This window comes from Schistocerca gregaria, chromosome 2 (assembly GCF_023897955.1).
Source record: "Schistocerca gregaria isolate iqSchGreg1 chromosome 2, iqSchGreg1.2, whole genome shotgun sequence".
Classification (NCBI taxonomy): domain Eukaryota; kingdom Metazoa; phylum Arthropoda; class Insecta; order Orthoptera; family Acrididae; genus Schistocerca; species Schistocerca gregaria.
Genome location: NC_064921.1, coordinates 912747567 through 912775538, shown reverse-complemented (window position 1 = coordinate 912775538; position 27972 = coordinate 912747567). Strand labels below are relative to the sequence as shown.

Genomic DNA, 27972 nt, shown 5'->3' with positions numbered 1-27972 from the left:
ATCCTGTTCTTCTGGAGGGCTCTAGCTTTTAACATGGGCTGGGGGGGTGGTCCTTGACGTAACAGAGACGCGAAAAAGTCTCACGCTAAAACTTGTGGGTGGACCACACCAGCTGCAGGCTTTAGCGTGAGACTTTTTCGCGTCTCTGTTACGTTGCAAACTTTAAAAACACTGCCCCACCACGAAAAGTATAACGTTTCTCATTGGATAGACAGAATTTTTGTAGGCGGAGCTTAAGGGTAACATTGAGACCCTGATTCGTCAGATGAAAACACAGCCAGACAATTTTTTTTAAACAACTTCGGTAAATTGTAGTAAGGATAAGTTAGGGAAGAGATGACAGGTAACAGCAGAAAAGACTAAATGACGTTGCAAATAAAGTTTCTATGCCCAGTACTCAGAACACGCTAATATAATGACGAAAGAAATGAGGTAATAAGCAGCGTTGTCTGGTGATAGCGTGAGTCGAAAAGTCACTGTCTGAAATAAAGGGCGTGGCCCGGAGCTGTAACCGATGATTAACGCGACTATCCAATTACACGTAATTTCCTTTGATCCCCAAAGGAGTTTGAGGGAACAGCACGACTGAGTGAGTGAATCGAGCTCTGAGTAAAACACGTCAAGAAGATCGGGCGGACCACCCGGCAACCACTGCCTAAGTTGATGAGTGATCGTGTAGCTAAGCTTTATATTCCCAGGCTCTGGATGTATTGCCTGAGACTGGTAAGGCCCCAGACGACCCTAAAACAGTGTCATTGTTACGGCACTGTCTCGAGATCTTCGAGCGTCTTGTTCTTAAACAAACTAACAGCATAATCTCAGGAAAGTTCATTCCTCGGCGATCTGGTTTCGACCTGGAAATTCGTGCTAGACTCATAATATGAACCTCACTCAACACACTGAGGATGGTTTCGAACAGAACTGGAGTTACTCGCTTTAACAGCTGCTAACACGCTCACAGAAAAATGCTGAAGAAAATTTACCAGCTCACCAAAGATTACCATCTAACATGTCTCACAGGAACTCTCCTGCAGAATATACGATTCCAGGTCGTTCTCCAAGGTAATAATAGCATACTGGCCTACCTCAAGGCAATTTGCTCGCTCCTGTTCTTTTTAATATTTATACCAATGATATGCTCCAGACTGAACGCTGAAAGGCATAATCAGTCTTAAATGATGATGATGATGATGATGACCAATGATCAGTCCGTTACAGAACACTCAGGCATATCATCTATGCTAATGATACAGCAATGGCTTCCCAAGGGAAGACGTTTGAAGAGGTAGATGTAAAGCTGAACTCTTCATTGGATACGACTGGCCGTTATCATGAACACAACCATCCAAGGACAAAACAAGACTCAGGTGAGCGCATTTTACTCACTGACCAGACATGCCCAGCGTGAATTGGATGTCACACGGCAAGGCAAACTAATTCAGTATCTCCCAACACCTGTATAACCGGGTGTTATTCTTGACCACACACTGTCCTTCAAGAAAATGCTACAACACCAGGCAGAAGGTCAGTGCAAATAACAATTTCCTCAGGAAGCTCACAGCCACCAACCGTGGATCTATTTCTTACGCCCTTACAATTTGTGTGTATTTGCTGCAGAGTACGCCTTACCTGTCTTTAGTGCATCTGCGCACAGGAAGCAAATTGACATTGCAGTCAGTGAGGCTATACGAATTCTCTCTGGTCTTGTCAAGCCAACTCCAGTGTACAAACTACCTAATTGTTGGAATAACTACCCCCTCCACCCGTCAGAAGAGTCGTCGACACAGATGCGGAGAGGACAAAGCAGATCAACGATACCCATCAACGGTCTGTTCTATCCTGTTTAGACATCACACAGTCGTCTTAGGGTGGGCATCCCCCATTGCAAGAACAACATGCAAAAATACGGCATCCTTTCAGGTGATGGAGACGTGACCTACAAGTGTGGAACAATACAAGATCTGGGCTACTTGCTCATATGTCTTCTACTACTAGACCAACCTTCCACAACACAGGGCTTGATTGAGGCAAATAACAAGGATATGGGAATTGCTACATGCTGGAATTGGTGACCGGACACGGAAATGAATCAGCAACATCTAGGGGAAATGTTTGAGTAGAGGAATATGTCAACCCCGAATGGTATGTACAGTATACGACATTAATTAAAAGCTGTGAGATTAAATTACAGTCTCGATAGGAATCAAATCAATGAAGATTCAGTGACTTGAAACAATACCAGTTTACACATTCAGATATGCTAAGTCTTTATATATTTCTGACATGGTTAGTCCGCGAGCGATCTGCAGTGCGTGGTAGCAGAAGAACACTCCACAAGTCAAGATCAGTAAAAAAACATTTTTGTGCATGACCGCTTTCGACAGAGCTATATTCCCATCATCCGATGATGACAGCATAGCTCTGTCGAAAGCGGTCATGCTATAAAACATTTTTTAGCGAGCTTGGTTTGTGAAGTTCTCTTCGGTTACCATACGATGCTAAGTCTTCTGGAGTATCTCTGGTAGTAATGCTGGGAAACCGTAAGTGGAAATATTAGTGACAATTAAAGTCTGAGTCATGCCTCAAATAGCGCCCACATAAATACGGAACTGAACAAGAGGAAAATTGGTCTCATGATATACAAAATAATACTACAACTAATAGAGATCATCTGTATATTACAAGAGGGCTGAAAGTCTTCTGGAGAGGGGGAAAACAGTTAAACGAGGCTACACGATATGGAGACAGAATCTGACAGAAAAAGATTTTAAGAAATCCTAAAACAATGTTCCCGTCGTGTTAACTGATAACATCCTTTCCGACTGTGCGTCTGGGTCGTACCAATCATCATTCACACGATATATTCGCAGTCCATCTGGCCACCATCTTGAGTAGAGAACGCTGTTCGCTAAATTGCACGAAAACTGATTCGTACCGTGGACTGCGAGCCATTGACATGCCGCGCAAATCCACCAACGAGTGCGCCAGGCGTCCTCGATGCTTCGCCCTAACGCAAAGTGAAGGTTAAGCACTTCATCGGTGACAGCTGGCAGAATCAATGAATTGTTGCGCAGTTTGTGAGTCGATAAATTCTGCCAGTGGAGTCACCCACTTCACTGTCAGAACTGACGTCAGCGATGGAGGGTTACACACCCGCCTAGTGCCAGTTGTACAACAGCTTAAGCCGTCCAAAGGGAGTCATTAATACACTACCTAAAAGAAATGAAGCACCCAAAAGACATAGATAGGTGTTAATGTGACTCCGTACACGTACACACCATTGGCGACTATAGAAATGATTAGAGTTGCAATTCTCTGTGACACTCAGAATACCCACCAGATAACATTAGTGTTGTTCGTGTTTCGTGTTGTTACCAGCCCCGGTAGAGTATTATACTGGGCGTGAAGAGCGTCAGATAGATGTTGGGTGATCAATGTGAAAAGCACAGAGATGTCGCGTACACGTGTGAGACAGCGTTATCAGCACCTGACACAAGTTTGGAAGAGGCCTCGTTGTAGGTCTCAATTCAGGTACTCAACCCGTAAAGCATAATTTCGTTTTCCTCCTCCCTTCAGAGAGGTATTTTTTTTAGGCAGTGTGTTAACCCCTGTGAGATTACATTTTCCGATTATCCGAAGTAGCGTACGAAACCGTCAGTTTCCTCTCGATCAAGCTGCTGCTACAAAAACTGTGCTTCAGTGACTTCATAAAACAGTATAGATCCCAAGTAACATCCACATTACTGCCTAATAACCATCACGATGGCGGTCTTAGGTTCTCTTCTTTCTTCTTCTCACGGCATTACAACCCTGTGTGGGTTTTAGCCTCATCAACAAGTTTCCCCCATTCTGCCCTCTCCAGCGTGATTCTCCGCCATCCTCGTACTCTGAAAGTTTATATCTTCTTCCACATCATCTATCCACCGTTTTCGTGGCCTTCCTCTCTGTTTTCCTCCGATTGGACTCCAATTAAAAATCTATTTAGTTGTTCTTCTAGTATCCACCCAGAGGGCATGCCCAAGCCACGCTATTCTTCTACTTTTTATAATTCTTACGATTCAGCTTCTTGTATGAGGCGGTCCCGTTCAATATTCATTCTTGATCTCTTAGGTTCGCAGCCAAAAGAAACTTGACTTCTGTTAGTAAAAATCTTGCTTGAAAAACCATTTGTTATTTGCCTAGTTAAATGGTTTTGAAGAGAAAATGATGTCGCCAGATCCGTGGCCAGGTAACGAGACGCTAGCTGTCACATGTAACAACAGCCCACAGTGTGTGTCTCTATTCGTTCCTTTCCCAAATACTAGCTGAATGAGCTTGTTATTCGAAACACTTTGATGATTGACACTAATCACCGAAGTGCCCTTTGGATACAATGAATAAGGATTACGCCTTCACTGTCCCAAGTCATGGCGACCATCAGTTTCTTAGCTTTCGATCTTACTCAAAACTGTTTTGGTAGCAGTCGGTCTTAGTGCTTCCATTCAGCTGACTGACGCTTCATTTCAGGTATTCGTACTGCATCCATCGTCACAATTGTAGCGAAGTTTGTCTTACTCTTGCCATCGTCACGTGACAACATCGTCCTGCGCCCACCGTTCCGCACTTTCAGGTCATCATACAGGATTGTGTGTATAGATACCATGGAAACGCTGACTACAGACACGATACCTCTCGCACGCAATCGGTGATCCTCCTATACAACTGCTTCCACTCCAGTGGCCATACTGGCAGAATGGCTGAGACTGTTCTAGTTTGTTGACATCCTCTGAACTGTCGAAACCATGAACGCACTTTCTTGATATTCGTCGCACTATTCGATGTTATAACGAAGAAGTTGCCATTTCTAGCATATAAAGTGTCCTCACTCTCGCTGCGAACGTTACAGTTGTGTGCCTTATAGTGCTGCCATCTGTCTTTCGCATGTACAAAGAGTACCCTAGAATTTTAAGCCAAACCGCAAGTTTCTATATGCTCCCAGCTCTGAGAAAGAAAACAGAATATTCTCCTTGTCCGTAGAGCATTATGATACACAGTATTTTAAACATTCTTCCTCTTTACAAACACCTCGTGGCCTGACATGCAATCTTTTATCACCCTTGTTTTACGTGTCCTACTCTTGTTTCTCGCACTAAAACGAAATGTATGGCTCTCTGCTGTGCTTACTATTGACGATTTAGTGACCATTTGGCTATCGCATTATGTTCACAACATTGTGCTGTGTTATCTCTGTTTCTCCTAAATTGTTGTATATCGTTCTTTTGTATGGAACCCTTCTTTCAAAAGATTACTTTTTACTGTAACACGGGCGTTCATTCCTTATCTGCGTAATTGTGTACCATTATTCTGCAATCGTTAATCCAGTGCTAGTGGAGGTTGTAAAGGAGCACACAATGTTCACAGGAAACTGTCGATGTCTGACAACAGTCTGCACTAGAATCTTGTATCAGCCGCCATCGTTATTCAAATAATCTCTTCACGTAGAAAAATCAGTCACTTACCTATCTTGTCTTCATAAATAAAAATCAGTTGTTGCATGTGAAAGATAATCACTTGAAAACGGCTGTACAGACTGTTGTTCTTTCCCTTTAATTGTCAGGACAAGGTTTGCATTTGTGGAAAATCTATCGGAAAAGTCGGAAATTTGAATATACTTTTGCATGAAAATTTCAGTGAAACAAATGTGAAGGTCGGTCTGACAGCTCTGCTTTCGGATGTTTTCACAACAAAACAAAACAAAAAATGTGAGATTCGATTTGACAGTTCTGCTGCCACAAAATAGACAATTTTATGTTGTCCTCAATGGGAAAAAAACAGATGGGGAAACTAGAAAAACAGTCTGCCCCAAGGAAGCACTTTGGCGCCCTCCCTATTTAATCTGTACAGCAACGACCAACCGATGCCTGAGCATACAAATAATTTTCTGTATGTGAATGACCTGGCAATTGCAGCACAGGGAAGGACCTTTGAGGATGTAGAACAGAAGCTGGAGAAAACTCTTAGAAAATGTCAGAGTATTATAAAAACAACTTTCTTCAGCCAAACCCGTCAAAAACACAAATCAGTGCCTTCCACCTTCGATCCTGGCAATCTAACCGTAAACTTAACGTCTCTTGGAACAATACCACACTGGAGCATACCGAGAATCCAACTTATCAGGGCGTGGTTTTCGATAGATCTCTGACATACAGGTACCATTGCGAAAAGACGCGACAAAAGGTAACTGCCAGATATAATATTTTGCGGAAACTAGCTAGCAGCAAATGGGATGCGAAACCTTCCTTATTAAGAAACAATGCACAAACCTTATGTTTCTCTACCGCCGAATATGTCTGCCCAGTATGGTCCAGGCAAACCCATGCAAAGAAGGTCGACATAAATCTTAATGAAACATGTCGATTAACAACGGGATGCATGGAATCTACTTCCCTATCAGAACTATATAGAGCTGCGGGTTTGGTCCTCTACCAGCGAATATGTCTGCCCAGTATGGTCCAGATCAACCCATGCAAAGAAGGTCGATTAACAACGGGATGCATGAAATCTATTTCCCTATCAGAACTATATAGAGCTGCCGGGTTTGCTCCTCTACCGGCGAATATGTCTGCCCAGTATGGTACAGACCAACCCATGCAAAGAAGGTCGACATAAATCTTAATGAAACATGTCGATTAACAACGGGTTGCATGGAATCTACTTCCCTACCAGAACTATATAGAGCTGCCGGATTTGCTCCTCTACCGGCGAATATGTCTGCCCAGTATGGTCCAGACCAACCCATACAAAGAAGGTCGATTAACTACGGGATGCATGAAATCTACTTCCCTATCAGAACTATATAGAGCTGCCGGGTTTGCTCCTCTACCGGCGAATATGTCTGCCCAGTATGGTACAGACCAACCCATGCAAAGAAGGTCGACATAAATCTTAATGAAACATGTCGATTAACAACGGGATGCATGAAATATATTTCCCTATCAGAACTATATAGAGCTGCCGGGTTTGCTCCTCTACCGGCGAATATGTCTGCCCAGTATGGTACAGACCAACCCATGCAAAGAAGGTCGACATAAATCTTAATGAAACATGTCGATTAACAATGGGATGCATGGAATCTACTTCCCTATCAGAACTATATAGAGCTGCCGGATTTGCTCCTCTACCGGCGAATATGTCTGCCCAGTATGGTCCAGACCAACCCATGCAAAGAAGGTCGATTAACAACGGGATGCATGAAATCTACTTCCCTATCAGAACTATTTAGAGCTGCCGGGTTTGCTCCTCTACCGGCGAATATGTCTGCCCAGTATGGTACAGACCAACCCATGCAAAGAAGGTCGACATAAATCTTAATGAAACATGTCGATTAACAACGGGATGCATGGAATCTACTTCCCTATCAGAACTATATAGAGCTGCCGGATTTGCTCCTCTACCGGCGAATATGTCTGCCCAGTATGGTCCAGACCAACCCATACAAAGAAGGTCGATTAACAACGGGATGCATGAAATCTACTTCCCTATCAGAACTATATAGAGCTGCCGGGTTTGCTCCTCTACCGGCGAATATGTCTGCCCAGTATGGTACAGACCAACCCATGCAAAGAAGGTCGACATAAATCTTAATGAAACATGTCGATTAACAACGGGATGCATGGAATCTACTTCCCTATCAGAACTATATAGAGCTGCCGGATTTGCTCCTCTACCGGCGAATATGTCTGCCCAGTATGGTCCAGACCAACCCATACAAAGAAGGTCGATTAACAACGGGATGCATGAAATCTACTTCCCTATCAGAACTATATAGAGCTGCCGGGTTTGCTCCTCTACCGGCGAATATGTCTGCCCAGTATGGTACAGACCAACCCATGCAAAGAAGGTCGACATAAATCTTAATGAAACATGTCGATTAACAACGGGATGCATGGAATCTACTTCCCTATCAGAACTATATAGAGCTGCCGGGTTTGTTCCTCTACCGGCGAATATGTCTGCCCAGTATGGTCCAGACCAACCCATGCAAAGAAGGTCGATTAACAACGGGATGCATGAAATCTACTTCCCTATCAGAACTATATAGAGCTGCCGGGTTTGCTCCTCTACCGGCGAATATGTCTGCCCAGTATGGTACAGACCAACCCATGCAAAGAAGGTCGACATAAATCTTAATGAAACATGTCGATTAACAACGGGATGCATGGAATCTACTTCCCTATCAGAACTATATAGAGCTGCCGGGTTTGTTCCTCTACCGGCGAATATGTCTGCCCAGTATGGTCCAGACCAACCCATGCAAAGAAGGTCGATTAACAACGGGATGCATGAAATCTACTTCCCTATCAGAACTATACAGAGCTGCCGGGTTTGCTCCTCTACCGGCGAATATGTCTGCCCAGTATGGTACAGACCAACCCATGCAAAGAAGGTCGACATAAATCTTAATGAAACATGTCGATTAACAACGGGATGCATGGAATCTACTTCCCTATCAGAACTATATAGAGCTGCCGGGTTTGTTCCTCTACCGGCGAATATGTCTGCCCAGTATGGTCCAGACCAACCCATGCAAAGAAGGTCGATTAACAACGGGATGCATGAAATCTACTTCCCTATCAGAACTATATAAAGCTGCCGGGTTTGTTCCTCTACCGGGGAATATGTCTGCCCAGTATGGTCCAGACCAACCCATGCAAAGAAGGTCGACATAAATCTTAATGAAACATGTCGATTAACAACGGGATGCATGGAATCTACTTCCCTATCAGAACTATATAGAGCTGCCGGGTTTGTTCCTCTACCGGCGAATATGTCTGCCCAGTATGGTCCAGACCAACCCATGCAAAGAAGGTCGATTAACAACGGGATGCATGAAATCTACTTCCCTATCAGAACTATATAAAGCTGCCGGGTTTGTTCCTCTACCGGGGAATATGTCTGCCCAGTATGGTCCAGACCAACCCATGCAAAGAAGGTCGACATAAATCTTAATGAAACATGTCGATTAACAACGGGATGCATGGAATCTACTTCCCTATCAGAACTATATAGAGCTGCCGGGTTTGTTCCTCTACCGGCGAATATGTCTGCCCAGTATGGTACAGACCAACCCATGCAAAGAAGGTCGACATAAATCTTAATGAAACATGTCGATTAACAACGGGATGCATGGAATCTACTTCCCTATCAGAACTATATAGAGCTGCCGGGTTTGCTCCTCTACCGGCGAATATGTCTGCCCAGTATGGTACAGACCAACCCATGCAAAGAAGGTCGATTAACAACGGGATGCATGAAATCTACTTCCCTATCAGAACTATATAAAGCTGCCGGGTTTGTTCCTCTACCGGGGAATATGTCTGCCCAGTATGGTCCAGACCAACCCATGCAAAGAAGGTCGACATAAATCTTAATGAAACATGTCGATTAACAACGGGATGCATGGAATCTACTTCCCTATCAGAACTAATAGAGCTGCCGGGTTTGCTCCTCTACTGGCGAATATGTCTGCCCAGTATGGTCCAGACCAACCCATGCAAAGAAGGTCGATTAACAACGGGATGCATGAAATCTACTTCCCTATCAGAACTATATAGAGCTGCCGGGTTTGTTCCTCTACCGGCGAATATGTCTGCCCAGTATGGTCCAGACCAACCCATGCAAAGAAGGTCGATTAACAACGGGATGCATGAAATCTACTTCCCTATCAGAACTATATAAAGCTGCCGGGTTTGTTCCTCTACCGGGGAATATGTCTGCCCAGTATGGTCCAGACCAACCCATGCAAAGAAGGTCGACATAAATCTTAATGAAACATGTCGATTAACAACGGGATGCATGGAATCTACTTCCCTATCAGAACTAATAGAGCTGCCGGGTTTGCTCCTCTACTGGCGAATATGTCTGCCCAGTATGGTCCAGACCAACCCATACAAAGAAGGTAGATTAACAACGGGATGCATGAAATCTACTTCCTTATCAGAACTATATAGAGCTGCCGGGTTTGTTCCTCTACCGGGGAATATGTCTGCCCAGTATGGTCCAGACCAACCCATGCAAAGAAGGTCGACATAAATCTTAATGAAACATGTCGATTAACAACGGGATGCATGGAATCTACTTCTCTATCAGAACTATATAGAGCTGCCGGGTTTGTTCCTCTACCGGCGAATATGTCTGCCCAGTATGGTCCAGACCAACCCATGCAAAGAAGGTCGACATAAATCTTAATGAAACATGTCGATTAAAAACGGGATGCATGGAATCTACTTCCCTATCAGAACTATATAGAGCTGCCGGGTTTGTGAATCCCAACTATCGCAGAAAATAACATGCATTCACAGAGGTTCAAACGAACTCCAAACGATCGGCATCCCCTTTTCGGCAATGAGTGTAAACCTGGGCGATTGAGATCCCGTAAAAGGTTCCTAGCCACGTAGCGCTCTGTAGGAAAATCACTGGCTGTGCTGAGTGCAGTCTGTGGCTGGTTTCCATTGTTGTCTGCCATTGTAGTGTTCGGCAGCGGGAGCTGGACGTGAACAGCGCGTAGCGTTGCGCAGTTGGAGGTGAGCCGCCAGCAGTGGTGGACGTGGGGAGAGAGATGAACCTGAGGTGAACCTGAGCGCCGTGTCTAGCTATTGTCAGTGAGAAGCGCAAATCGATTACAGATCTCTCATTAAAGAAATATTTGTGGTTGTAATTGAACATAAGTCATTTTGTATATGCAGATGAAGTTCATTCACAAGCAAGTTCGCACAGCGCCTCGTTTCGAGCGGCGTGGAAGGCATGTGAAATGTGTATGGACTGAAGAAGCTCAGCGCGTCTGGGATTCCTATCGCTGGCGCCTGTCGGACGCCAGACGCTGGTCGATTGCGACGCATGATGTGGCGCCGCCTGGTCCACGGAAAAGCTCCCCGCTTCGCAGGGTGGCCACGCCCCACACTTTTCATGGGTACGGCACCATCAGTAAACATCAACAAAAACGTTCCTCCAAACTAATTCTTCTCTCTGGCTGTAGAGTCCATGTACAGTACACTTAGGCAGCCGTGTTGTGTCTTGAACACTTGTTTCACACTAGCAGTTCGTTGTTGCTGTGAGTGCATGGGCAGCAAATCAGCATAGGCAACTGAAATCAGTGGCAAACAAGTGAGCGCGCCTGCACACACACACACACACACACACACACACACACACACACACACACACACAATGGTTCAAATGGCTCTGAGCACTATGCGACTTAACTTCTGAGGTCATCAGTCGCCTAGAACTTAGAACTAATTAAACCTAACTAACCTAAGGACACCACACACATCCATGCCCGAGGCAGGATTCGAACCTGCGACCGTAGCGGTCGCCCCCCCCCCCCCCCCCCCCCACACACACACACACACGTTGCCTGACGACTAATGAGTATCAGTTGATTTCTGGCGTATTTTACATATACACCGACTGAAAAAAAAGGTGAAACAGTCAGAAGGGGACGAGGAAACGAAATGAAACTTCACGGTTGAGAGGGTGTGGGAAGTTATTTCAGTATCAAAATCGAGCCAAATTTACGAAGAATTTGACAGTGTGAGTTCACTTATCAGTTGACATTGTACCTCCTCGTGCCTGTATGCATGCACTGATTCGGTTGAGAAGTCGTTGTATCCTCTCCTGAAGCAAACTGCACAACTGCTGTAGTTGGGTCTTGTTGTATTAGATACTGGCAACGAGACGTAGTAGAGGTCATGTTCTGTCGGAAATCTGAGGATAATGTTGGCCACCTCGCGCAGGAAGTTCATAGAGATTTCCTGGCAGATTAAAACTGTGTGTCGGACCGAGACTCGAACTCAGGACCTTTGTCTTTCGCGGGCAAGTGCTCACCATCTGAGCTACCCAAGCACGACTCACGACCCGTCCACACAGCTTCAATTCTGCCAGTATCTTGTTTCCTACCTTCCAGACTTCACAGAAGCTCTTCTGCGAACCTTGCAGAACTAGCACTCCTGGCAGAAAGTAGCAGCGAAAGGCAAAGGACCAAAGTTCAAGTCTCGGTCCGACACACAGTTTTAATCTGCCAGGAAGTTTCATATCAGCGCGCACTCCGCTGCAGAGTCAAAATCTCATTCTGGAAACGTCCCCAAGGCTGTGGCTAAGTCATGTCTCCGCAATATCCTTTCTTCTAGGTGTGCTAGTTCTGCAAAGATCGCAGAAGAGCTTCTGTGAAGTTCGGAAGGTGGGACATGTTACTGGCAGAATTGAAGCTGTGGGGACGGGTCGTGAGTCGTGCTTGGGTAGCTCAGATGGTAGAGAACTTGCCTGCGAAAGGCAATGGAAAGGTCCCGAGTTCGAGTCTCGGTCCGGCACACAGTTTTAATCTGCAAAGAAGTTCCACATCAGCGCACACTCCGCTGCAGAGGGAAAACCTCATTCTGGAGTTCATATAGACATGTCCCATGTGTACGAGCACTGTCCTGTTGAAAAATGGCACCACGATATTGTCGCATGAGAGGTCACACACGAGGACGAAGGATGCCTGCGACGAACCGTGGGGCCCTCAGAGTTCCCTTTATCACTGCCAGCAATGATGTGAAATCTTACCCGATGGCTCCCCACCAGGCCAAAAAGATACAAGGGCCCTTTGACGTAGGTCACAGCACATGTCACTTAAATTCTTATGAGCCCCAGCGACCATCTGTGGCATGGAACGAGTTATTGTTTCAGATGAGTTTAATAATTTAACTGAGCGTTTAAATATTTGTAAGCTCTTGACAACACTAAGTACAGACCGTTAGTGGGCACATTTTCATAGATCTCCCGTGGGCCCCATACGGAGCTGAGCGTCACTATGAATATCGGGCGAGGCAACTAGTGTGGCGTCACAAGTTTGTTGTGAGGAGGGCATTCCTCGTGGGCCCCGTTCCCCACACCATGAAGCCAGGAGTAGCACAGCTGCGTCTTTCCAAAACAATGGGAGAATGGGATTTCTCTAGAGGTCGCCTTCATACTCGACGACGGTGGTAATCCGTGTTAGAGCAGAATAATGATACACGGCTGAACACAATACGAGCCGTTCATCAGCAGTTCATACTTCCCACTCACGAGACCACTCCAAACGCAGCAGTTCATGCTGGGGCTCTTAAGGGGTCCTAGGTATGGGACAGTAATTCGCAGGTCTGGTTGTTGCTCGTTTCTGACCAATGCTTCCCGGTCACGGCGCCACTCCAAACGCAGCAGTTTTTGTTGGGCTGTTAAGGGGTCCTAGGTATGGGACAGTAATTCGCTAGTCTCGTTGTTGCGTGTCTCTGACCAATGGTGCGGTATGACACAGAATATATATATTGTTCCCGGACGGCAGGCGCAGAAGTGAAGGAATTGGGGCAGAATACGGGGCAATTCTCCCTTCCTCAGAAGAAATCGACTGGAACCTTGATGACCTGCCTTCAAGCTCCCAACCAGCCCAACATCGTACTACTGGTCGACATTCTACCCGTCACAGAAAGTTGCAACCCTAATCATTTACATACCATCTGATATCGTGCGCGTGCACAAAGTTAAACAGATATCCGGCCATGTCTTAATTGGGAGTTTCATTATATACAGTGAAGCGCCAAAAAAATGGTATAGGCATGCGTATTCAGATACAGAGATGTGTAAACAGGCAAAACGCGGCGCTGCTGTCGCCAACGCCTGAAAAAATGGCTCTGAGCACTATGGGACTCAACATCTGAGGTCATCAGCCCCCTAGAACTTAGAACTAATTAAACCTAACTAACCTAAGGACATCACACACATCCATGCCCGAGGCAGGATTCGAACCTGCGACCGTAGCGGTCGCGCGGTTCCAGACTGATGCGCCTAGAACCGCATGGCCACAACGGCCAGGCAACGCCTATATAGGACAACAAGTGTCTGGTGCAGTTGTTAGATCTGCCTCGTGATGGCTGGGTGTTGTGTGCTGTCCTTAGGCCCAAGAGCGAGACCAACGACGACAGAAGAGAATCGTTGAACGTGACGTGTTGGCAGGTCGGAAGGACGAGTCTCGTTTCAAATTGTATTTGACAGGATTGACGTGTACGGGTATGGAGACAACTTCATGAATCTATAGACCCTGCATGTAAGCAAAGGATCGTTCAAGCGGTTGGAGGCTCTGTAATGGAGTGGGACGTGTGCAGTTGGAGTGACATGGGAACCCTGATACCTCTAGATACGATTCTGACAGGTAACGCGTACATAAACATCCTGTCTGATCACCTGCATCCATTCATGTCAATTGTGCATTTCGACAGACTTGGGCAATTCCAGCAAGACAATGCGACACCCCACACGCTCATAATTGCCACAGAGTCGCTTCAGAATCACTGTTCTGAGTTTAGACACTTCCGCTGGCCACCAAACTCCCAACACATGAACATTATTGAGCATATCTGGGATGCCTTGCAACGTGCTGTTAAGAAGAGATCTCCACCTCTTGTACCCTTACGGATTTACGGACAGCCCTGCAGGATTCATGGTGTCAACTCCCTCCAGCACTACTTCAGACATTTGTCGAGCCCATGCCACGTCGTCTTGCGGCACTTCTGCGTGCTCGCGGGGCCCTACACGATATTAGACAGGAGAACCAGTTTCTTTGCCTCTTCAGTGTATATACACTCATGTTCAGAAAAACAGAATAGCTTTTACGACTAGAGATAGGACGTTCATATTCACAGGACACGTACATTAATATGTTCGGCTGAAATAATTAGCATTTGAGTCACCTCAGCACATCATGTCTCCTATTGTCCACAGGGTCTGCCATGGACCCTGATAAAATGTTCCATGCGTGATGGAATCGACGAGTATAAGACGCGAATGGCATCCTGTGGAATAGCCTTTAGCCATCCATGCTGTATTCACCTATTTCCAAAGTTCATCTGTGGTGGTTGGCATTGGGTCACAGCGCTGCACCCGTCGTTTCACCATAGCCCACACATTTGCGATTGGCGACAAGTCTGGTGATCTGGCGGGCCGGGGGAAAAGGCTAACAACCTGTGACATCAAGAAGACATGTGTTCGTGGAGCAACATGTCGTGCATTGCCTTGCTGAAAAATGGCGTCTGGGGTGTTGCGTAGAAATGGTGTGGCTACGTGTCGTAGGATGTCATTCACGTAGGTCACACTGGTCACTGTGCCCTGAACACGCACCAGCTGTGATTTGTGACTGTACCCAATAGTACTGCACACCAGAAGGCCTTGAATTGTCGCTGTATGTCTTGTGCTAACGCAGCCAGAGTGATGCCGCTCCCCATGACAGCAGTGAACCAAAATGTGGCCATCATTTTCAAACAAATAAAACCCGCATTCATCTGAAAACACTATCTAATGCCGTCCCTGTTCCCAGTGGTGACCGTCTGCACATTCATCAAAGGTAGGCGGAGAAGTGGACGACGCGCATGTAGCCTAATCCATGCCATAATAAAAGGCGACTGACTGTCCTGATAGTGTACGATTTGTTACACTGTTCCACTGTTGCGCCAGAGCCGATGAGGACGAAGATCTGTTCTGTAGTGCCACTCGGGTAAGGTGTTGATCTTCTAGGGGGAGGGGGGGCGGGAGGGGGGGGGGGCGGCCGGTGTGGCGGAGCAGTTCTAGGCGCTTCAGTCTGGAGCCGCGCGACCGCTACGGTCGCAGGTTCGAATCCTGCCTAGGGCATGGATGTGTGCGTTGTCCTTAGGTTAGTTAGGTTTAAGTAGTTCTAAGTTCTAGGGGACTGATGACCTCAGATGCTAAGTCTCATAGTTCGGGGGGGGGGGGGGGGGGGGGGGAGAGAGCCAGGGTGGTGCGACCTGACCCATCTCGTCGTGTTCTACGGCCTTCCGCAAATCAGTCTGCACACACCTGTTGCACTGCCGAAACGCTTCGTCCCACATGAGCAGCAATTTCCCGGATGTATGCATCACATTCTCTCATGCCAATAATGCGCCCTCTTTCAAACTCATTGATTTGACGGTATGGTTTGCGCATACGTCTGCGATGCATCCTGCAAATCTGCTCAAGTCACACTGATCCATTACCTTCGGTTTTTAGCGACAACGGGAGCCGCAAGCACATTTTATCGATAGGTGGTTTTGCCCTGTAGTATCTATTTTGACCTTGAACCCGCGGGCCGGAAACAAAGTGCGAATGGTCACATGCTCGTTTCGCTGACTTTAGTGCAATAGACATTTTGAAAACTCAGAACTAAGACACTGAAGATAGTGGTACTTAGTATCTCGCGAGAACTTCTCAAGAAAATTGCAGATAGAGAAGTACATGAAGAATCCTTAGCCTCTCCCTCACAAAACCGTGAAGATGAATTTTGAGTACTGACTACAAATGCAATGGTCTGTGGTTCATTCCCTGGGTGGCCTGATTTTTTTTCTGCCGCTTAACGTTTCCCTCTCCTCTGAGTATGATAAGTGTACGAAAAGAAAGCCAAGTTGCACAGATCTCCAGACGATGTCAAAGAGATTAAGTCAATTTGTAGGTCAGGACAAGCCAAGAGTTCACTGCTTCCAACAGGGCAATGGTTGGTAAAGCACTGAAGGTTCTCAAACCAGGCTACGGGCGAGAATATTTTCACTATATTACAGTTCGCTCACACAAATATAATCGGTCAACCCTCCCACTCTCTAGTCGCGACGAGCAGAATAAATCTAAGAGATGGTACAATGGAAGGTACATCGATTTGAAGTGAACAGATCCTGGTGGGATTGTACAGGTTTATAATCATGTTTGTTTGTTGGCTTCCCTTCTTTTAGCTAACGCAGAAGTTATGCTAATACCTCTTTTAGATTTGTAATGTGACGCTAAAATTGCGCAGTGGAGTTATTTTGAGCGTTTGGTTTTGGTAGAAAAGTTTTGCGAGGCAGAATAAGAATAAAAAACGATGTCTGAATGAAAGTCAGCGCATGTGAAAGACATTTGGAATCGCCCGATCACTGCCACACCTTGTTCGCCCGGGTAGACACAGTTATTTAAACCACAGGGAAGAAACAACAGTGAAAAGTGCTTTCACAGGAAGTCCGTAAAGCCGACCACTAAGACTAAAACTCATCAGTGCTGTAGAGCATAGTATAAACTGATTTTAAAATCGTAACACCATAACACTCATGCTGTCTCAGGGAATGACATCGTTCGAAGAATTCAGGTATGCGAATTATCTCTTGGTATATACGATGGAAATTACAGTTTTACATATTTAAACTTTGGAAATGTTGCGACAGACCTGAAATTACATTGCTAAACGTGTATGGCTAGGTGTCTGACGCACGATAAAGTGATGCCTGACAGCTTGAGATAATGTGTTCGAATCCTGGTGGAGGAAGAAACTTTAAAAACCAAAAAGATGGTGTTCCGACATCGTCTTTTCTTGAAAATGCCATGGTAGTAATAAGATCTGAAAATAGTTGCCGAGACAAAAGGCAGTGTAATAATTATGTGATTCCGTCGATAAATGAAAATTAGTAAAAAGGAATAAAATTATAGTGGAGCTCTCCTATGTGTCACAACATAGTTATTTACAAAGTAAGAAGTACCTTCGAATATAAGTGGCTTGCGGCTTCAAAATAGATGGTCACTACATCGCACGCTAATGTTCTGGATATAATCCCAAACCTCTTTGCTGTGGTTCATGAAGTGGGAGCATGTGACGTTAATGATGGCGATGTGGATGTTCTATTCGACAGTGCTATTCGAAAGGAGCTGGCTATGTGCTAAGACTCCGTTTTTGTTTCTTTCCATGTTGATAATCACGTACAAGAGCAACACAAGCGCAACAGTTCTTGCACAAGCACATCACAGTGCTGCACGCAATACAGATATATATTTGACACATTGCATAGGAAAGGAGAACAATTTATCTTCACTGATTCAGACTAGCTCACGACCCGTTCAAAAAACAGTCATAATGTTTGGGTACCAAATAGGAAGGTAGTCAGCAGACGCACGTTACGTTTACTCTGCACAGTATGATTCTCGTGGCAATTTTCAGAAACAAGAGTTAGTGTATGGGTTGCAACGTACGCAGAACAAGTTTTCAGATACCTCTTTTCCGCAGACGCAAATACATTGGAGAATCGTATGTCCGGAGGCTATTTACATGTCTTGCTAATAGTTGAAATGAATTGTAGAAAATCCTTTTAATCACACTGAATATTAACCTCTTACCACTGGACAAGTTCAAATCTTCAATTGGCCCCCCAGATGTAGGATTTATGTGGTTCCCTTAAAAAAGGAGAATACTGAGAAGGATTCCTAATCAAGGTACACGACGAATTTCCTTCCCATGACCTCGTACGTCATCTCTAATGACCTCGACATCGATAAGACATAGTTTCGATGTTCCGTATTATGCTGTTTTCCCGTTACAAAAATGGTTCAAATGGATCTGAGCACGATGGGACTTAACTGCTGAGGTCATCAGTCCCCTAGAACTTAGAACTACTTAAACCTAACTAACCTAAGGACATCATACACATCCATGCCCGAGGCAGGATTCGAACCTGCGACCGTTGCGGCTCCAGACTGTAGTGCCTAGAACCGCCCGGCCACACCGGCTGGCTTTCCTGTTACATTCGCGTATAGACCGCAGAAAGAACTATTGTTTAAATGCTTCTGTGCACGCAGTAATTAGTCAAATATTGTCTTCGCCGTCCTTAAGGGTGCGATACGTAGAACGTTGTAGTATATTCCTAGATTCCTCACTTAATACTGGTCCTTGAAACATCTTAAGAGGGCTTTCGTGGAATAATTGGCATCTATCTTCAATCATATGCTTGTTGAGAATTTTCGCCATATCAGTGATGCTCTCCCGTGGGTCAAACAAAATTCATAACCACAGTTAATCCTATTTGGTATACATTCCATGCAGTTCCGCAGTATTGGAGGATGAGTTGCACGAGTGTTTTGTAAGCAATCGCCTTTATAGAGTGATTGACTCCAGTTATGATTATTGTTGTTGTAGTCATAGGATACTAAAAAATAAACCTACCAAAGGGATTCACTTCATTTTGATTGGCGTTGAATATCTTACAATGTAGAGCGAAATAAGAAACACATAGTTTTTTATATGTGCCCATACGGCCTTGAAGGGGTTGAAAATCCCCCTTAATGTTTCTGAATGAATACCGTTACAGATACAAAAAGTACTTAAAATAGAAGTCCTATGGTTTATAATGTATGTTACATCGCATCAATGAATCCATATTTGTCGAAAAAGTAATTTTTTTGGAAATCCCTCCCCGCTTCCCCCCCCCCCCCCCAATTCAGCATTTTTTTATCACAACAATTCTGCATTTCGTCATTATTATACAAATTTACAATAATGTTATAACGAACTAGCGATTTCAAACATACCATGATTAAATATGAAAAATTACAACTTCAAAACAAAATACCGTACACGAAGTGCACAAAGAAAACGCAAATACAACACGAGATAGTTATATTTCATAAATTTAACAGAAAAAGTATGTTTGGAACAGTATGTCTAGAACATATATTTAGAATATATTTATCTGGGGAAGGTTTATTAACCATGACAGTTGCCACTTAAATGGTGTAGGGCGCATGTACCGCGATATATAGATATTTCTAGCTTATTTCTGACAGATGCATTTTTGTAATCGCATTTCATCAAATGTGCATGAACTTTGTGTTAATGATACTATAGGTTCTGTTATTAGTCAAATATCGAAATGAAAAACAAAACTGTGTTGGGGAGGGGATATCGAAAAAAATGACTTTTTCGATATGTATGGGTGCACCGCTGTATCATACATTAAAAACTATAGTGATTTTATTTGAATTTTTTTATATCTGTTACCGTTTCAGCGGTAAACTTTCAGAACTATTATACTCAGCTTTTTTCAAGGATGTGTTTCACACCCTCAACGGCCTTTTGGGCACGTATAAAAAATATATATCTATTACTTTGCTCTACACAACAACACATTCAAAGCCGATCAAAATCGAAGTGTATCTCGGGTAGATTTACTTGTATGTTTTAATTAGTGAGATGTTCAAAATTTTACATATGTGATAATTTAAAGCAAATTGCTAATATTTGCATCATTATAATGGTCTGAATTTTTGTGTAGCTTTTTTCAGACAGTAATGCAGCACAGCAAAAAGACTGACGTTACTATTATTAATAATGTCCACCAGACGATTAACATACATCACAAGCAAAGGTCCCAACAAACTTCCGTGGCGCACGGCTGAAGTTACTTCTATATCCATCAATGACTCTCTACGCGAGATAACTGGCTGAGTCCTTCCTACCAAGAAACATTCAATCCAGTCATAAATCGCGTTTGATAACGCCGTATGATACGGTGCATGCTGCACGATGTTTCTCTATTTTTCACGGAGACCAAGTACTCGAAACATCCTGAGTAGATTTCGTAATATAATCGTCGCTTTTTTGAGGTTGCATGTCAGTACAATTGCATCACCCTCTCTAGTGACTCATCTGACAGTTTTCCTGGTTCCTTGAACGACATTTGCTGCTCAGGTTGCCTAATGTGCGCTGTCGCAATGTCCACAATGTTAGAATGGTAATAAGCATTTGTAGGCATTAGCAGCCGTTAGAAGGCTGCCGCTGCAGCAGCGGATGGTGGTAGAGTTGAGCCCTGTGCTGGTACCCTGGTAAATCTGTTGCCGTAGACCCTACCACACAGACGAATGCTGTAGTGATCTAACATATTATCTACGCTCAATTGTTTAAATATGTAACACCTCTACAGACTTTTAGTTTCAGCAGGCCAACGTATCATCCCATCGCTCCCCACCTGTTTCAAATCGGTTCTGTAAAAAGTCAGTGGAGATGAAGAAGCCTTAAACCTCACAATTATGGAGAGCACACAGACTTTTCGGTGTATTAGACTTTGTTCTGATTAATCATTGAGAGTTTCGTCTCAGCGTACCGGCTCGGCTTGCATTGCATTTGTGGCATTAGTTATGGGAACAACCCAATGAAAACAATCGATTCAGTCCAGTGTTGGAAAACAACCAATCAGCTGAATTATTCATTCGTACTTTGGAGTGAAACCAGTTTATAGAAGCATCCGAATGAAAACAGTCGACTCAGACGACTGCAGTTTACGTATCGGTTGGAGTGAAACTAGTCTATGGCAGCAAACGAATGAAAAAAGTCGACACAGCCCGTGTGTCTGTTGGATTACTATTCAAATTTCTTTTTGGTGAAACAAGTCTGTGAAAACAACCGAATGAAAACAGCACAGTCCATTGTAGTTTTGTGTATTAACTGAATTATTCTTTCTTCCTTTTCAAGTCAAACCAGTATACAGTTTTTCCGTCGGCTGGACCACGTTTTCGCTCTTTCAGCTGAAACCACTCTTTAGCTGGCTTTTTTATACATTCATTCTTCTGAGTGAAAAAGAGTCTGTAGTACTATTATTAGTTCAGTGGTTCCCAATCTGGGGGTAATTACCCCCTGAGGGTAACATGAAATTTTCTGAGGGCTAAAAACTAAAGGATTAGATTCTGTTTCAGTCACAAAAGTTCATTATTTTCAAAAGACTTTAATATTGATTATATAGGTTATCAATAATTACTTTTTCTCAATTAGTAGGATTAATGCGGTGGATGTTACAGGTTCGTCACATAGTCCACCCACTACACACATACGTTGCGTTTTGTTCCTTTCACCGCTGATGATAAAAGTGAGACATATACGTAACAAATGCTAAATATCTCAAGAAAATGTCCTCTCCAAGTTGTAGTTTAGACCTGCAGTAGTCCAGAAATTACTTCATTAGTCGCTTCGAACGATAAATGAATTAATTGACAGCACAACACAGGAGAAACTACATAAGGGCCCCTATAGTGCTGTACACAGTTCTATTGTTATTATCATTATTATTATTATTAGAATGGTTAGACATAAGGCATTAACAGCCTGACGCCGACCAATTTCTGCCAGTTCAGAAGTGAGGAGTCACGCAATCAAGTGATTTACGAACAGTAAGTATAGTGCACACATCTGAACCTGTCTGGTTTTAAATGAGGTTGCAGTGTGCAGGTCAAGCAAATGCCGCAATGGAAAGGAGTAATGCAGGGGAAGCACGTTTCCTAACAAGTGTGTATCCTCTCTGTGGAGAGTTTGCTTGCTTTTGTGAGGAGTTGTGAGTAGCACATATAATGCCCCACGAATTCCTACGTCATTCGTTCTAACACACACATACATACATACCCAAACAAACTAAATATCATTCATCTTTCATCATTTAAAAAAAAAGTGTTCCAAGAAAAGTCTTTCATTCTGCAATATAGTTAGGTGCTAAAGTTGGTGATAACGTGGGGGTAGGGGAGGGCAACAGAGACGAGGGGAGGGGGCAACAGATGTGGAGGGGAGGGCTGGGTAGTAGCTAATGTCTGATTGTACTCAGGGGAAATGGAAATGGTGTAAGAGAGGTTGGGAAGCACTGCATTAGTTGAACTAAAGCAGTGATATATAACCCGAGGTACACACGCGGTCGGAGGGTACCGCTACTCCCAGGGCTACGTGAAGACATCACTAGGGGTACACACCAAAGTTGAAATAAACATTATAACGTTCATTTACTTACGTATAGAATAGACAAATTCTTCGTGTCACCATTTAAAACTGACTACTACAGTGCTGCGAATTATGTTGTTCCAAATGCAACTAACGTATAACTAATGATGCTGATGTATCGCTGGGGATACAATGTTGAGCATAAAAAACCCTTGATGATGTCCAATAATTAAAAATCATTTGAACCCAATCCTTACATACCTATTCAGTCATTTATTCTTGAGGAAGGTAAATGTATTGTGCAGAAAATTAAGTTACCATCTACAAATCTCAGCTGTGAACACAAGCCTGTAAAGAATTTAACCATTTAGAAAAGTAGCACACATAGAGTTTCACGGACATCAAGTAGTGCTATTCACATGCGCAGATTGGTACTTCCATTTCATGTTTAAGCCTGTTCACATCTCCGGACAGACGGAAGCGGAAACGTGTATCCTGATCCCCGGCGCATTCTGTGCGGAAGATCGTTTCGGCAGTGTAAAATCACTGTTATTAACTGCACTCTGTCATCGTCTGTCGTCGCTGTTATTGTCGTTCCGGTATTTCTTTTTATTGAGTGCCACTGAGAAGCTTGTAATTCAGTTTTTTCCTCCATTTTTATAAATACGCGTTTACCTAAAAGTGAGTTTTGTGTCTGGATCAAAATACCGAAACACTCAGTGGTGTGGGGACGGAGGAAATCATGACTGGATAAACAGTTAATTAAATGCGATACGCTGGATAAAATAATGATAAATATTTCTCGTGAAAAATACTTCCGAGAAGTGATTAAATCAACAATAATTGAAAAAAATTGAACCTTATGTGCTTTCTGTTCACGTCACGTCAGCATTTACGAAACAGAATTATCAGTAATGGATGCAAGCCAACAGGAAAAGAAAGACAGGCCTTCTACATCTACATCCATACTCCGCAAGCCACCTGACGGTGTCTGGCGGAGGGTACCCTGAGTACCTCTATCGGTTCTCCCTTCTATTCCAGTCTCGTATTGTACGTGGAAAGAAGGATTGTCGGTATGCTTCTGTGTGGGCTCTAATCTCTCTGATTTTATCCTCATGGTCTCTTCGCGAGATATACGTAGGAGGGAGCAATATACTGCTTGACTCTTCGGTGAAGGTATGTTCTCGGAGCTTTAAACAAGCCTGTACCGAGCTACTGAGCGTCTCTCCTGCAGAGTCTTCCACTGGAGTTTATCTATCATCTCCGTAACGCTTTCGCGATTACTAAATGATCCTGTAACGAAGCGCGCTGCTCTCCGTTGGATCTTCTCTATCTCTTCTATCAACCCTATCTGGTGCGGATCCCACACTGCTGAGCAGTATTCAAGCAGTGGGCGAACAAGCGTACTGTAACCTACTTCCTTTGTTGTCGGATTGCATTTCCTTAGGATTTCTCCAATGAATCTCAATCTGGCATCTGCTTTACCGACGATCAACTTTATATGATCATTCCATTTTAAATCACTCTTAATGCGTACTCCCAGATAATTTATGGAATTAACTGCTTCCAGTTGCTGACCTGCTATTTTGTAGCTAAATGATAAGGGACCTATCTTTCTATGTATTCGCATCACATTACACTTGTCTACATTGAGATTCAATTGCCATTCCGTGCACCATGCGTCAATTCGCTGCAGATCCTTCTGCATTTCAGTACAATTTTCCATTGTTGCAACCTCTCGATACACCACAGCATCATCTGCAAAAAGCCTCAGTGAACTTCCGATGTCATCCACCAGGTCATTTATGTATATTGTGAATAGCAACGGTCCTATGACACTCCCCTGCGGTACACCTGAAATCACTCTCACTTCGGAAGACTTCTCTCCATTGAGAATAACATGCTGCGTTCTGTTATCTGGGAACTCCTCAATCCAATCACACAATTGATCTGATAGTCCGTATGCTCTTACTTTGTTTATTAAACGACTGTGGGGAACTGTGTCAAACGCCTTGCGGAAGTCAAGAAACACGGCATCTACCTGTGAACCCGTGTCTAAGGCCCTCTGAGTTTCGTGGACGAATAGCGCGAGCTGGGTTTCACACGACCGTCTTTTTCGAAACCCATGCTGATTCCTACAGAGTAGATTTCTAGTCTCCAGAAAAGACATTATACTCGAAGATAATACTTGTTCCAAAATTCTACAACTGATCGACGTTAGAGATATAGGTCTATAGTTCTGCACATCTGTTCGACGTCCCTTCTTGAAAACGGGGATACCTTCTATATATTTAAATAATAATTAACTGTTAATTTATTTAAACAATAATTTATAATGTAGCGAGACTTACCAACCTTTTAAAATCAACCAAAAATCAATATTTACTTATAGAAGTGGCAACGGCCTTGGCGCAGTGGAAACACCGGTTCCCGTCAGATTACCGGCGTTAAGCGCTGTTGGGCGTGGCTGGCACTTGGATGGGTGGCCATCCCGGCCGCCATGCGCTGTTGCCATTTTTCGTAGTGCACTCAGCCTCTTGATGCCAATTGAGGAGCTATTCGAGCGAATAGTAGCGGCTCCGGTCAAAGAAAAACACCGCAACGACCGGGAGAGAGGTGTGCTGATCACACGCCCGTCCTATCCGCAGCCTTAGCTGAGGATGACACGGCGGTCGGATGGTCTCGATGGGCCACCTGTGGCCTGAAGACGGAGTGAATGATAGAAGTACGAAAAATTCGTATTTAAGTAAGTATATTTCGAAAATTTTCCAAAATATACTTTTTATTCACTGCTCCTTGAAATAAGAAACGTTTTCTGTTTCTGAAAAAATTAGCAACTCTGGTGTATAACCGAAGAGCTATCCTTGAGTCTGACAAAGGTTGTAAATGAAGTCAGTGAAATCCGGAGACTGTCAACTTACATGTAACTGGCGTAACCTGCAGAGATTTGTGTCAGTCCGTCGTGTCATATTTACCAACCCACTCAAAGCGAGTGAAAAACATTCATATAGGTGGCTTGGCCACAGAGTCTAGTATGATTCGACTGAAGAAACCGACTGAACGGAAAAGCAAGTCAGTCAGTCGGTCGATAGTCCCATCATGTTGTGGCATTCACACCACCCCGAACTAACGCCATCAAGAGAGTGAAAGATGGAGTGTTAGAAGAGACAGGAATTCCGCTATACAGTGCGACGTACTAAAAACTTGATGTTGTTCGAATAGTTGTTACACATACGAAATAAAATGTCGTAAGTCTTTGTGTGTGTGTGTGTGTGTGTGTGTGTGTGTGTGTGTGTGTGTGTTACTCAGTATTCGTGCGGTGGTGATCGTTACAATGTACATCGGGAAGGAAGGAAGATTATAGTTTAATATCCCGTCAGCAAACTCATTTGTGGCGCAGTGCAAACCAAGATTGGGGAAGGAAATCGGCGATTCTCATTCAAAGCGTACATTAAGGGATTAAGGGGAATCACTAGAAATCTAAAGCGATGGATTCAAACCGCCGTCTACCCAGAAATGAGTCCAGTGTCTCACTACTGCGACAACTCGCTCCATGTCGAAATACATCTGAATTCCGTTCAGTATCGCGTCAACGTCCATACTGACAGACTAGAGAATGATTCACTTTTCTATCGTCAACCACCGTAACAAGTTTTACACGAGTAAAGGTGCACTATAGCAAGTAAACACATGAGCGTGGCCGTAAAAAATATAACGCAAGTACATTCGCCTGGCACGATTTCGCGGAAGTTCATCAGTGCCTAACTCAAGATTTCGTTTTTCATTTAGCCATGCGCTTGGCTTCCATCATGCTCGAAGCAAATATAAAAGAATTCGTGAACAGATTTCAGGGCTACTGATCACGGCAGTGACATAACGTTGTGGAGGAAGATGTAAAGTTGAAAAATGTGTTGGAGCCACAACTGGTACTCAAAAACGCAATGGCAGTACGATGTTTTCAGTTTTTGAGTACCCTCTAGGAGGAAACAGTGAGAGAATAATAACGAAGTTCTAGTAAAGGCGAATAAAGATGCGTCCGTTGTTTTTCTGAATGTAATGATCACATTTTCTTGAAATAGCTGTGAGAAACATAGTATATCAAAACGGTTGGGTTAATTCCGTTCTAGTGCCTCTGTAATAAGCTGACTGTCCACCTACTTCGTTACGGCCACAGTATTTGTAATTTAATGAAATAAGGATAAAAGATCTTACAAGAACAAGGGGAGACATTGTTCCTTGCCTTGTTAAAAACTCTACCCCATCACTCGTATGAAATGACTTCCGGAGCGTTAGAAACTGTAAATTACGATAACTAGACTGATATTTTAACTTTGCTACTGAATTTTCACATGCTTTGATTTTTCCTGTTTACACATTCTACACAAATGAAATAATTCTACACTTCTGCTACTTTATTACGTCGTAAAACTAAACGAGACAGCAATCTATATAGACTGATGAGAACGAAAACGTGTTTTTTATGCACTCCCTTTTTTGACACAACACGGTTCCATAGCGCCATTGTTTGGCTTGCAATCAACTATAGCCGGCTGTTGAACTGAAACTGACAGCTGAAGAAAGCGCTTTGCAAGGCCTCACTCACCTGGGCGTACGATGGCGGTGACTAACAACAGCACAGCAGACAGGCGGAGAACAGCATTGCTATGAGCCATGTCGAAACTTTAATGAGCGTCCCCTCAGTCTAACAAGTGTGCACGCGAATAGCTCCCACAAGCTAGTGCGCCTCAGACATCGGCAGCGGTCGGGGTAGCGAACAGCGCTGCGACACAGCAGGGCTGCCAACCTGACGCTTGGTGCCAAGGCGGGACTAAAAGACACGAGAAGATACCCGATAACTTCTCGCGCGTTTCGCCTAGCACTTGCCAGTTTTTAACAACAGACTTTACTGCGCCAGTAAAGCTAAGAATGACGAGTACGAATAGTGTTCGGAACGAATGGCTATTCAGATCGATAAATCAAGCTTAGTTTGCGAAAACAACAGCGCTTGTAGAGCGAACGATAATTCTCTCTGGAGTAAACGGTAGACGATAGCGAGCAAGCAGTTTTCGTTCGTGTTAGCTTTGTATTCGCAGATGTTCGCTCATGTTCTCTGATTGCTGTCCTTTCAGCGAACCATCAAAGGAAATCCGTGTGCTCTCCGATTCGGCGTTCGCAATGCAAGGAGCGTTCGTCTGCTATTTAGCACGTGAGCTGCTTTTGTTGTTGAACATGAATTGCGTGGATGATGGAATGGTCAGAAGGGAAAGTAATGTTGCTAATAGAAGAATACAGATATCATAGGTGTTAGTGGGGTCCAAGAGATCCACAGCATAATATGCCGGACAAAAGGAAACACGCTTGACCGAAAATTGCGGAAGAACTCGCAGATCCAATTGGAGACGAGGGAAAACGATAAGATTCATTACTTACTTGCTTCAGGCGGGAAT

General features: G+C 44.0%; 1 protein-coding gene across 1 annotated transcript in view; it reads right to left on the bottom strand.

Moving 5' to 3' along the window:
- The window catches only part of LOC126335348 (uncharacterized), a 213364-nt gene extending 185934 nt beyond the window's left edge, over positions 1-27430 (bottom strand). Inside the window, exon 1 of the mRNA XM_049998533.1 lies at positions 27129-27430. Coding sequence (XP_049854490.1) covers positions 27129-27198 — 70 coding nt within the window. The 5' untranslated portion in view covers positions 27199-27430. The remainder of the gene's footprint in view (positions 1-27128) is intronic.
- Between the last annotated feature and the right edge of the window lie 542 nt (positions 27431-27972).